This window comes from Lepidochelys olivacea, assembly GCF_965140295.1.
Source record: "Lepidochelys olivacea isolate rLepOli2 genome assembly, chromosome: 24".
In the NCBI taxonomy this organism is placed as follows: domain Eukaryota; kingdom Metazoa; phylum Chordata; order Testudines; family Cheloniidae; genus Lepidochelys; species Lepidochelys olivacea.
In genome coordinates, this window is record NC_140434.1 from 1,171,949 (window position 1) to 1,183,357 (window position 11,409).

An 11,409-nucleotide genomic window follows, 5' to 3' on the forward strand; every position below is an offset into this window, starting at 1 on the left:
CTGAACTCCTGTTCTGATGTGCCATCAACCAAACACGGCCAAGCCACTTAATGCTAGAGAGAATTTCCCTCAAGCCCTAGCTAAAATAAAGACTTTCCCTGTGATTAGAGCTTTAAACTCACACACTAGATAGCTGGCTATTGTGTTGTAAGCTAGAGCACCTCACTAAAATGTTCTGTCCAGCTTCAAAGCTGCCTGCCTCATGCAGGGGTTTTACAGCTTTGTTTTGCCTTTCAGAAAAAGGCTTCTCTAAGCCAGGTTCACCAGCCTGGAGGTCACTGGGGGAGAATCTCAATGGTTTCACAAGAGCCAGCTCTACCCCCTGACTTTCACTTGTGAAATTAAGCTTGACAACTTCTGATCTAAAACTGTGGGTGAGGTGGGAGCCTGAGGCCATTTTACTTTAAATAAGCTTCTCAAGCTAGCTTTGCTCTGAGCCCCAAACCCAGACACTAGGGGCAGACCGGAGTTATCCATAGCCCTGATTCAATTAGTTTCTTCCCACCTTCAAAAACAAACCAACCTCTGCCCTTAAGCCTTGGCAGTTTAGTCACTCTTAAGAACTGTGTATTTGGGCCCTGTCCAATCAGAGAAACAGAAATTGGGGATTTGTACCTACACTTTAAGATACTTTACCCAAATGAGCTTGCGGGCACAGCGTGGCAAGGCAGCGGCTGAAGGCTCTAGTCCTGCTGAAGAAAGGGCTGCAAGGCCTTGTCCTATTAGCACTGAGGGAACAACCCTCCCTTGGGCCCAAGAGGTGATTTGTTCAGCAGACAGGCACTCTGGACAGCTCCAGCATGCCTGTAAACACAGCAGCTAGCTGAGGCAGCATTAGTGGGACTTGCCAGGGTCCATTTAATAGTCAGGCGCCAGAGGGACAGTCAGCAGCTCCCTCACAAGTCTACAGAAAAATCAAAACTATATAACTTCCCCTTGAAGCTAAGCGGGGACATCACTAAACCTGGAGAAATAAGAGACTCCCCCCACTCACAACAGTGGAGCCAGTTAATAAGGCTGGTTCAGGTTGAAGACTACTTTTCCAAGGTCCAGCAGTTCTCTACCCCGCTCCTCCTTTGGGCAGCTAGAGGCAGGTGCAGCCCCGCAGGGGACTTCAGCTCAGAGCTTCCTCTTCCTCCTCTGCGCAGAAGGTGAAGCTCAGGATGTGAGGCTGGCCCAAGGCAAGTGGGGCAGCGTTAGCAGGTCTCACCCACCATTTCCAAATCCCTCCTCTACAAAGCTGCCATTGGCCTCCCTTTCCCTCCCCCTAAGCCCGTGACCCACTGCCACTCACTCCCCTTCCAGGGAGGCTGGTGGCAGATGGGTAAAGATGTCACAGGTGTGGGAAGGAACCCCAGGGGACCTGGTCACTGCTGTACACACACCAGAAAGCTGGCTCAGGTATGTACGTTGGTCCAATGGTTAGACACATTCACACCCAATAAAATAGGACCCCAGGGTTTGTGATGACAGACGTGACCAATGGTCATGTGCATTTTGGGGAGGACAGCATCCCCTCAAATAACAGGAGCCTTTCACACACCAAGTGTGCAGGGCTACGTATTACCTCCAGGCGAGACGGGCCAACCACCTTCCCTCGCAGGATTTGCCGGACCATGGGTCTTGCAGAGACAATCTCTAAAAGACAAGGAGGGTTCAGTGGGGTTCTGCCCTGCTCCAGACGGAGGAACGCAGGACAGTAACTCAGTACTTTAAACAGCCAAGTGATTCCAGAGTTTACAGGGACCTGGCAGGATGCTCCTGTGTATAAGCTGTTGGCCTGGGAGGTGGGAGACCCAGGGTTAAGGCCTGGCTCCATGTGACTTCATTCTCCACCCGTAAAACAGGGGCATGGTACCCACCCTAGGGAGGTTGTGAGGATACAAAGACAGGCAAATAGAAACCATCTCTTCTGTTTCCAAGCGTGCTGTGGTAGACCCCATTAGCAAGGTGGTATTTTAATCAGAGGCATTAACTAGTGATGGCAGGACGAGGGATGCAAACCAGCAACTAGATTGGTAACCAGGGGGAAATGAGAATTCAGTCCACCCAGGAAAGCCAGTACAAGGTGGGCTTCCTTCCTGTTACACCCAACCCACGCTAGGAGCTGAACTGCTCTGAGGAGCAGCAAACATTTTATGGTAAATTAGGAGTTCGTGATACGTTGTCACTAGGCAGCAACCCAGCAGGAGGAGTGAGAAAGGAGAAATAGGCATCAAAGACCTTCAGGGTAAGGTAAGTTCTACTATGTTCCTGGACGAGCGGGTGACTGTTTTGCCACTGGGACTGTAAGTATCCAAAGCAGAAAAAGCCACAGTGCTTTTACAGCTGCGGAGCGTTCTTCCAGCCCAGGTTTGCACCTCCGCATTGGGAATCGGGGGTTTTCATACTGAAAATGCTGTTTTTTACTGAATGTAATGGAGAGACAAGGTTAACCTTGCTGCCAGTCAAATGCAATACACCCACCTGGCCAGCAAGTGGCACCACCCTACCAGAAGGTTGTTTCTACCAAACTGAAGTTTAAAATCCGAGGGCTGTAGCCATGGGAGGCTGCAAAGGACAAAGCGATCCAGTCAGAGCATCAGTGGGACTCCACACAGCAGAAGGGTTCCAGGTGATCGGATCCCTTTGCAACATCGGGGCCTTATGCTAGTACCTTTCTGGAAGATGAAGGGCTGGGCCAGCGGTTTTATGGCCCAGATATCATCTTCATCCAGTTTCCGCAGCGAGTTCAGAGGGACAGTGGCTGAACGGCCAAAGTCAACAAAGAGAACCACTGCAAGATCTTCCACTTTCTCCAAGACCCAGCACCTGTGAGGGTCAGACAAGAGCCCGTGAGCCCAGAAAGAAGCTACAGGACCTGGGATTTAATATTTGTCCTGCAAAGAGGAGAGAGAGAGAGAGAAGCCAGCTGACTGCCTCAGGGGTTAGGGGATTTTTGTTTGTTTTTCTTAAACAATGCAGCTTAAAGTATCAGCAATATGGAGTTTTGGCTGCAATATTATCTACTGCCACCTCAGTAACTCCGACCGGGAGAGCGAAGCCAGGGCAGGCCCTGTCAATACCTGCATGAGACACCTTCAGGGAAGAAGCCAGGTGAGACAAGAGCTGGTTCTGGGCACTGAGCAGGGGGCACGTTTCACCAGCGTAGTGCGAGGTGACACCGTGCGGCTGGTGAACCGCCAAGCTTGGCTAGAGCGGAACGTGCTTTGTTTGAAGGCGGCCAGGGGTTCACCCCAACACCCGGACAAACCCCAGCTTGGATAACTGCACTAGCTGAGTTGGACTGCCCCTCTGCCAGGGGAATTCACGCTTCGTTCCCCAGTCTCAGCAGCAGCTCGGCAGCTCTGGCACAGAGCGGCTGCGGCTCGGTAGCGGGGACAGAGGCTCCTGCACGTGGTGAAGGCGCGCTAAGAAACCTGCAGCCCAGGAAAGGTGCCACACGCCCTAAGTGCACAGTGGGAGGGGAACAGATATCAGCAAATGCCCCCCGCCCCTTTGGTCCCAGCACTGCCTCGTGCCCAGCTGGTCCATTCTGAGCATGCAGCTTGTTTCCTATACCTGTTCCACGCTGCCCCGTCGTCCCCCAGAATGCACTCTGCCATGCAGCGGGTCCCTCGCTGCACCGCCTGCTTTGCCAGGCAGGGCTGCTTGGACTCCTCTTCCGCCAGCCGGCCGAACAGCTTGTGCATGTTCGAGTGACTTTCCTGCGGAGGAAAGAGCAGATTCCAGCAGCCACTCCCACCCCACACGTCAGGCTCCCAGAGCTACTGCCCAGCCGCCACCACTCACTTGTACTCTTGTGCCAGCCGAGGGTCACAGCCTTGCTCTCCCCTCCCCTCTAGCTTCGGACCACCCGTGCACCCAGCTGGACTCTGACTCCCTCTGCAATCCAGCAAATCATGCTTAGCCCCCCGGGGCCTCAGCGGGATTTCAGCACGATGCTGGCTCAGGAGCGAAGACCCCAGAGCAGAAACAAAACAGGGCAGGGCGGGGGGGAGTGGGAGGTCTTGGAACTTGATCCCATTGTGCCTTTTTCTCGTTAGATTTGAGCCTTGTAAATTCAAAGCACAGAGATCCCAGCATGAAACCGTGCTCAGAATGGGCATCAATCATCCCGTTCCCAGAAATCAGAACTCCCTGCGGTTCCCTTTGCACGTTTGGCCTTTTCCTCTCGGGCCTATATAAACCTTACACAGACTGCTCTTAGACACCAGCAGGCTTCTCACCCCAGGACGTGCTAGCCCAGAAATACGTGTTACAGTCCAGTACGTGCACACCAAGACCAAGGCGACCGTCTCACAGGAGGCTCCTGTGAAAGGACTCACAGCCCAGCTTCCGCCGTGCCTACCTCTGTGAGGTGTATGGCCCAAAAGTACGGGGTCTGTGGCAGAGCGTCCGTCACCAGCAGCCCTGCCTCGCCGTGCAGCTTTGCAATCGCCACTAACCAGTTTAAATCCTTAAAGCAGTCTTTTAGCATGAGTGCCAAGAAGGACCCTCTGGAGAGGAAACAAACTAGCTTAAAAGGACAGTCAGCAAAGGGAAGGCATCTCCTGGGGTACAGCCCTTAGCAAGGTGGGAAAGAGAAGGGGTGCAATCTAGCCAACTGAAAGAGCTTCTCATCCATGGCTGCTCCTTCCCTCCAAGGCTCATTTACAGGGGTCCTCAAGCAGCAGCTCGGCCTCTCGTCTCCTGCCCTGCACATTCGATATGTGCAAAGCAAGGAGCAGCAGGTGCTCCGTTGCCAGCTGGAATGAATTCGTTCTACGGGTTACGAGAAGACAGTCTGGCAGGGAGAGGAGAGGAGCCAATGAGAGGTTGTGGGGTGGGGATCAGGGACCTGGGTCGGCGGAGTTATGGTGTGTCCAAAAGCCGTTTGAGCTATTCTGGGGATGAGGTGAGTGGATTGGTGCCCTGTCCTGGTGGAGATCAGAGAACTGAACTCCTCCAACAAGGTTACAAGCTGTCTGGAACATGGCCGCCTCGACTGAACTAGCAGGGGAGGACTGCCAGAGCCAAGTGGGAGCATTAAACTTCACAGCTCAGTTATCCCCGAGCCGGGGATGCCGGGGTGGGTGCTGGAGTCCCTGGCACGGGTGCTTACCTCATTTCCATGGGAACCGCGTAACAGATCTGCCTCGCTGCATCGGGAGGCGCCGGCTGCAGGGTTTTGTTCTCTGCCTGAGCTAGGAGCAGAGGAAGAACAGGACGGTTTGAGATTTAAACGAACCCTTTAATTAAAATCCGCCAGACAGGATTTCAGTCGCTTTCCCCTCCTGCCCTGGGAGCTCTTGCGGCGGCTGGGGAAGGCTGTAGGAGAACGGGTTTGGAAACCTTACAGCGAGATTGAACAGGAGCAACCGAAACGTGCCCAGCGGCATTTGTCACCCCCAGAACCGAACCCCAAATTAGCTAAGCTGGTCCCTCATGCGGCTGAATTCCTTCGTCCCCAACAGGCCCACGTGCGCCAGGAGCCCGAACGGCACCAGCGTTGCAGCCCCCTGCTCAGGAAGGACAGTTCTGGTGTTTGGAGCCAGTTCTGTGTTTTGTCCTCCACAGGGCGAGCTGCTGACAGCAGGGACTAAGGAAAATGCAGGTGAGCTCCTGCCCGCCAGGAAACAGGAGCCCCGCTGCATTTTCCTTAGTCCCTGCTGTCAGCAGGGTTTGCGCGATTAGACAGTTGGCAGCCCGGGCGGGCACGTGGAAGCCCTGGCCGTGCCGGAAGAACAGGCCCAGCCGGCAGCTTGCTGGGCACCAGCCAGTGCAGACGCAGCACCGCCTGAAGGTCGGGTGTCCGCGCGGGCGCGGCTCGTGCATGCGGGGGCCCCACTGACGGTTCTGCCCGGGGGCCGGGAATTGCCGTCTGGGGGCCTGGTCTAGGAGGACTCCAGAAGGGTGCGGAGCAAAGGGGCGTGGGGCAGCCACCAAGCTTCATTCCCCATGGGGGTGGAAGGTGGGGAGCTGCTGATGGAACCAGTGCCTGGAGGCAGCAGGCCTGGACCCCCCCTCCGCCCCCCGAGAGCTTACCATGGCTCAGACCAAGCTCTCCCCTGGGGACTCTCTCCAAAGCCTGCAAAGAAAACAGAGCTGATCTCACATTACAAGACAGAGCCCCCACAGCCTGGAAGCACTCAGAGCTGGAGCTGCGTCCTGACTGCTCCCCGCAGCGGGCAGCGCAGGGCTGCGGACGGTCGTATTCCAGCCGGCTCTGCGGGACAGGGAAGACGGTGCACCGACACCGGGGCTCTCCTCCAAAGAGCCCAGCGTACTTTGCAAAGGTGGGTTTTATTCTCCTCTTGCACCAGGCAGGTCTCGGACACTGCATCCCCCCGTTCTCCCATTCACACCACGACAGGGCTGGCAACATCCCCCAGGCTTCCTGGTTTGAACCCGGGTCCGTCCTGCCTCCCACGCCCCACTCCGGGAAGCCACCCCCGCGCCTGACTGACGTAACGTGGAGAGAAGGGATGGGTGAGTGTCTCGGGCGCCACCACAGAGCGAGCAAAGGGCTCGGTCCGTCTTGGCCGCACACACTGGTGGGGGGCCTCCCCTTCAGAAAACGGCGCAGCTCAGAGCTCGCAGCAGTCGTACTGGCATTTCCATGGTGCTCTGGGTCTCAGCCGGGTCCTTCCTCCCATTGCCTGCACCCGTGCAGCTCAGAAACAGGCGACGTCCGTTCACGAGGTGCCCGCTGAAGCGCCGGATTGCGGCCTGCGCCTGCTCAGAGGAGCCAAGATCTACAAAGGCATAGCTGGGGAGGGGAGGGGGAGACGTTACACAACTGCGTGTCCAATAGCAAGAGGCTAGAAATGGCCCAGCAATGAACAAGTGCCACTGGGCGGACCTGCAGGGAACTCAGGGCAACGAGCCAGACTGCCGTAGGGCAGAGAGCAGCCCAAACCAAGTTATCTCCAGGAACCGTTCCCGAGAACCTACTCCTTGGGCTGTCTTTGCCTTCCCGTCACACTAGCTTGGTGGGGACACGGGGGGCAGGTGGCGAGAAGCTTCCAGGGTGACCCCAGAAGGTTGTTTTGCTGTTTCTGGACAGAAGGGAGAAGTTATGGCGCCAGCTGGGGGCTCTTCTGAAGACGCCCCCTAGAATGAAATAACATGGTAACTACCCCGACCACCCAGTCTGCGGAGCCAGGGACCAGGTCCTGCCCCATCAGCCATTTGCTCTCCAAGGCGGGTATCAGCAACTAGCCTCTATCATCACAGAGCGAAGCCCCCTGGAGCAGGGACGGGAGCCTGCTGAGCCGGACAACAGGAAGCACTACACTAAGGGCAAAGGAAAAACAAACCTACCTTCTCAACCCCGCCTGGCACCTCTGAATACGCTGCGGGTGGAAGTCCCTGAGCAGGAGCAGTATGTCCTCCTAGGAAAGCAAAGTAGCCCAGGGTCAGGGGGAGGCCTCGTTACAGCAGAGACACCGACGGCGGCTGCAGCAGTCGGTTTATTTGTCAGAGTCGGGACAGCGGGTTCGTCCCCTTCCCAAAGGGACAGGAACACATTTTATCTTGGGTGAGTCCAACCCTTGTCTGTGCCGCCAGGCAGCTGGCAAGGCTGCGGCGAAACCTGGTCCACACAGGCCGGTCGGCCCTGGAACGAGGTCTGCTGGCGCGGTTCCTGGGCAAAGGGTCACGCGAACGGAGCAGACGCCTGCCCCTGGTTCCGAAGGACAGGCAGGAGGGAATGAGAGCAGAGCAACCCCGGGCAACCGGATGAAAGCTCCTCTGCCCGGATCAGAGTCAACTGCTGAGTTCCTGCTGCAGGTCCCCCCCAAGAGCATCACTAATCCCATTGCCAGCACCAACCCGCCACCTCCTTGTCTCCACTCACACCGGGACAAGTGTGGATGCTTGCAAACCGCCTTTCGGTTCCCCTGGAAGAGTATTTGGGGGCAGAGCAGGGAAATCAACCCAAGTAACTGTATTCCGAAGAGAGTTAAGGACAGCAGACTGCACGTACGACTCGGTGGGACGTCAATGTTAATTGCTTAGCTTATATCATTAAAGCAGAGAATGCCCCTTCCAAAACAGCGGGGAAGATACCTCCTTCATATCAGGTGGGACATTTCCAACATAAACTTCCAAGTCCTTTTTCTTGGTGATGCCTTGAAAAACAAGCAAGAAAAACTCCATTTTGTGCTTGCAGCGGAGCAGGGTCTTGACAAGCTCACGGATAAGGCTCGACGCAAATCGCAGGCCGCCACTTTCTTCTGGAAACAGCAACTTGTTTTTTTTAAATAATTGCAGCAAATTTGACTCAAATTTTGGCCCAGCCACCCGTGCACCAGGCCTGCCTGCGAGACCCGAGCAGGACACACAGGATCTCCTGGTCTGGGAGGTGCACACCTGGAATGGCCACTCTCACAAACTGTGACTGCAACTTTTGAACAAAGAAACAAAAACAAAAAAAGCCTCCCAAGCAAAGACAGTCTTAATAACAAACCTGAGAGTTGTCTGAAGGGACCCCCTCTCCCGCTTGTTTAGGGGAAAGGGACAAATACATATTTTGGTAAATAGCTCCCCCTCCACGGTAATACCTGCTATTACGTAAATACATTTTGGGCTAAGTTCTGATGATGGACATTAGCCCACAGATGCTAACAATGCCAATCTGCATATCTGTGCACCGCACACATCTTCAGAAAATTCTCATTAAAATTAGTATTTCTGTACACACACAGACATACACACACAGAATCTCTGGGACGTTAGTTACTTTACTCCTCAAGAGATCAACAAGCTGTATTTTAGTTACAATAAAACGCGTCTTTTATCTTAAAAGCCAAAGATGGATTCCCCCATCACTCCCAACCTCGTGATCCAGGTTTTGGATATTAGTTTCCAGGAGGAGATGCCAGTTTCCTTTGACCCCTGTAAAAGGGTTTATAATGGAAATTCAGGTACAGACTTTTGATCCTGCAAAAAATTACCCACGTCCTTAATGTGTATTCAGTTTAACATCTGCATTTTGTGGGGCTACGTACGGGTTTAACCATTTGCCAGATTAAGGATTTAGCTTGAACTGCCACACATGGATTATTTTAGATCCCACTGGTGTTGATAACAAACAAAAAGCAGTTTGTCATTGCTAACAGCAGGAGAGTGCCCCACAAAAGTGCCTGCAACTCTAACGACTGACTTGTTTGTAATATTAAAAGCGCAGTTGTCAGAAGGTCACACGCACAAGAGATACCCGTCCTGTCACAGGACACAGCTGTAAATCACACAGACCGACTGTTCGACCTCTGACCCCGTAAAGATGACGGACACCTTGCGGTGCAGCATTAAGCTCTTTTGGAGCAGTGCAACACACAGCGGTAAATCCTAGACCCACAGAGAGTTAATGATTCTCTTGCTTTCTTGGGGAGGATGAAAAACAAACAGCCACATGAGCAACCCCACCAGCGGTGGGGAAAAGGAACCAAGGTTTACCTGAGTATTTGAGCTGCTCCGGTTTCCCATTTGTCTTCTGGGGCCTGGGAGGGCCCCAGACACCGCTGCTGCTTGCCCTGAACGGCAGGAAGGAACAGAGGACATGCGCGTTTTGTGAGCTTTTAACTACAGCAAAACGAGACCACCCACCACCCGACAGTCACAGCGTGGAAGGAGGGTGATGTGACAGGGAGCTGCGGGTGCTCAGCGCCTCTGCGAAGGTAAATAAATCAAGCCAGACACACGCTCAGGGCCCTGGGTCCTTGCAATAGGCCACACACGCTATTCACCCCTTGCGCCAGGGCGCCTCTCTCGCACTCACTCACACGTGTGTTTCAAGCCTCATGCCACCGAAATAACCTCAAAACAGGACCAGGGCCTAGATCACAGATCCCAAGCCCAGAAGGGACCACCGTGATCGAGTCTGGCCTAGCACAGACCAGACGTTAGAACCACCCCAAAATAATTCCAAGAGCCGACCTCTTAGGAAACCAGTGCTGTGAGGTTTCCTGAGTTTGCAGCAGCCTGAAATGGTAGCTCTGGAAGGCGTGAACGGAGCTGCGGGGCCCTATGCCAGCGGAATCCCATGCTGCCAGATTTAATTCCGGATAAAGATTTTTTGACGCCACCTCTGGATCCAGGGATGCTGCTGCAGAACTGGGATCCAGTTGGCCATGGGGCCTGACACAGGTCTGATCGGGGGCCGGAGCTTTGTACGGGTAGGGCCATCCCAGGACTAGGGTGGGGGAGGGGCAGTTGCCCAAGACTCTCCCCAAACCGAGCGGTGGCTGGGGCAGCACCACAGAACCCCATGGGACACACTGCAATGTGGGGGGCCAGGAGCTAGGATGGGCATTTCCCAGCCCGGAGCCAGGAGAGCCCCCCCCAATCCCGGCCTGACAGACACCCAGCCCCCCAGCTCACCGCCAGCATGAGCTCATCTCCCCCAGCTACTCACATGGCTCAGGGGTCACAGGGCCCAGCAACCTGCAAAGAGACCAGGAGAGACCGAGTGAGCGGCGGGGGGCCGAGGCCCGTCTGACCAGGCTCTCCCAAGGGTGGGGCCGGCTGGCGCGGGGGCAGCCTGCGGATGGGAACCCAGGGAGGTGCCCTCAGAGATGTGCCCATTGCAGCCAAGTGTGCACCCCTGGGCACCCCCACCAGCTGGCCCCACCTGGGAGGGGCACCAGAGGCCTATGGGGGAGACCCCCTTGCATGGGGAAGGGGGCAATTTCCCTTCCAGGGGTCCCCCCAAAGGGGATTATATAAGGGGGCCAGTTAGCGGGTGGGGCAGTTCCCCGAGGGGCCTGATGGGGAAGGTTTGGGGGGGTCCCGTGCTCAGCCCCGTCCCTGGCCCTACCCAAGAGGGGGACGGACGTGCGGCTTCCGAGCTCGCGGCACCGCCAGCTGCCCCCCGCGTCCCACGCACCGGGGCCCCCTCGGGCACCCACCCCTGCGGTCCGGGCTCGCCGCGCAGCAGCCAGGGCAAAGCCGCCGCCGCTCAGCCCGGAGCCGGCTCCGAACCCGCGCCCCGCGGGAGGAGCGGACGGACCCGCGCCAGGCCCAGAGCCGGAGGGCGCAATGCCCGTCGCTCACTCGGGCCGGGTGCGAAGCTGCCCCGGCGGGAAAGGCCGCGCCCCGCTGGATAATCACGAATGGCCAGCGCGGCTCATTGCAATTATCGCGCGCACGCAGCTTGTCTCCGCCGGCCAGGTCCGCAGAGCGATTCCCGCTGCGGAGCTTGCGCGGGGGCACGACGGTTTTGCGCCCTGGCTTGCGCGGGGCCGAGGGTTATTCGCAGGCGGAGGTCGCAATTCTCACCCGCGCGAAGTGCGTTCAGCGGCGCGCAGGGGCGGCGATTTACAAACCGGGCCCGCAGGCAGAGCGCGCCCCCACACCGCTGGAAATCGCCCTGCTCGCTGCGCGGCAGATTGCGCCCCCGCGCGGTGGGGGTAGCTCTCTGCAGGC

At 56.2% G+C, this 11,409-nt stretch overlaps 1 protein-coding gene across 5 annotated transcripts; it reads right to left on the reverse strand.

Annotated features, from left to right (window-relative positions):
- Positions 1 to 834: 834 nt before the first annotated feature.
- On the reverse strand, positions 835 to 11,325 carry TDRD10 (tudor domain containing 10). Of its 5 annotated transcripts, XM_084613890.1 has the most exons (13): positions 10,893 to 11,325; positions 10,400 to 10,428; positions 9,442 to 9,518; positions 8,053 to 8,114; positions 7,306 to 7,376; positions 6,592 to 6,751; positions 6,028 to 6,070; positions 5,105 to 5,186; positions 4,352 to 4,499; positions 3,562 to 3,707; positions 2,657 to 2,811; positions 1,568 to 1,638; positions 835 to 1,171 (listed from the first exon to the last, which is right to left on the reverse strand). In XM_084613890.1, coding segments are annotated over exons 2-13 (1,074 nt in total). In that variant the 5' UTR covers positions 10,402 to 10,428; positions 10,893 to 11,325; the 3' UTR covers positions 835 to 1,114. The 5 variants fall into 5 exon arrangements, with proteins under 5 accessions (XP_084470016.1, XP_084470019.1, XP_084470015.1 ...); XM_084613893.1 differs by lacking the exon at positions 8,053 to 8,114; XM_084613889.1 differs by lacking the exon at positions 10,893 to 11,325 and having other exon boundaries at positions 10,400 to 10,630.
- Positions 11,326 to 11,409: the final 84 nt, after the last annotated feature.

Bases quoted from the DNA above. Each gene is read 5' to 3' on its own strand.
- TDRD10 (XM_084613890.1), bottom strand. The intron at 3,708-4,351 runs GTAGGCACGGCG...TTTCCTCCGCAG, and splicing joins GGGCCATACACCTCACAGAG to GAAAGTCACTCGAACATGCA. The intron at 1,639-2,656 runs GTACTAGCATAA...CTTGTCTTTTAG, and splicing joins GCCCTTCATCTTCCAGAAAG to AGATTGTCTCTGCAAGACCC.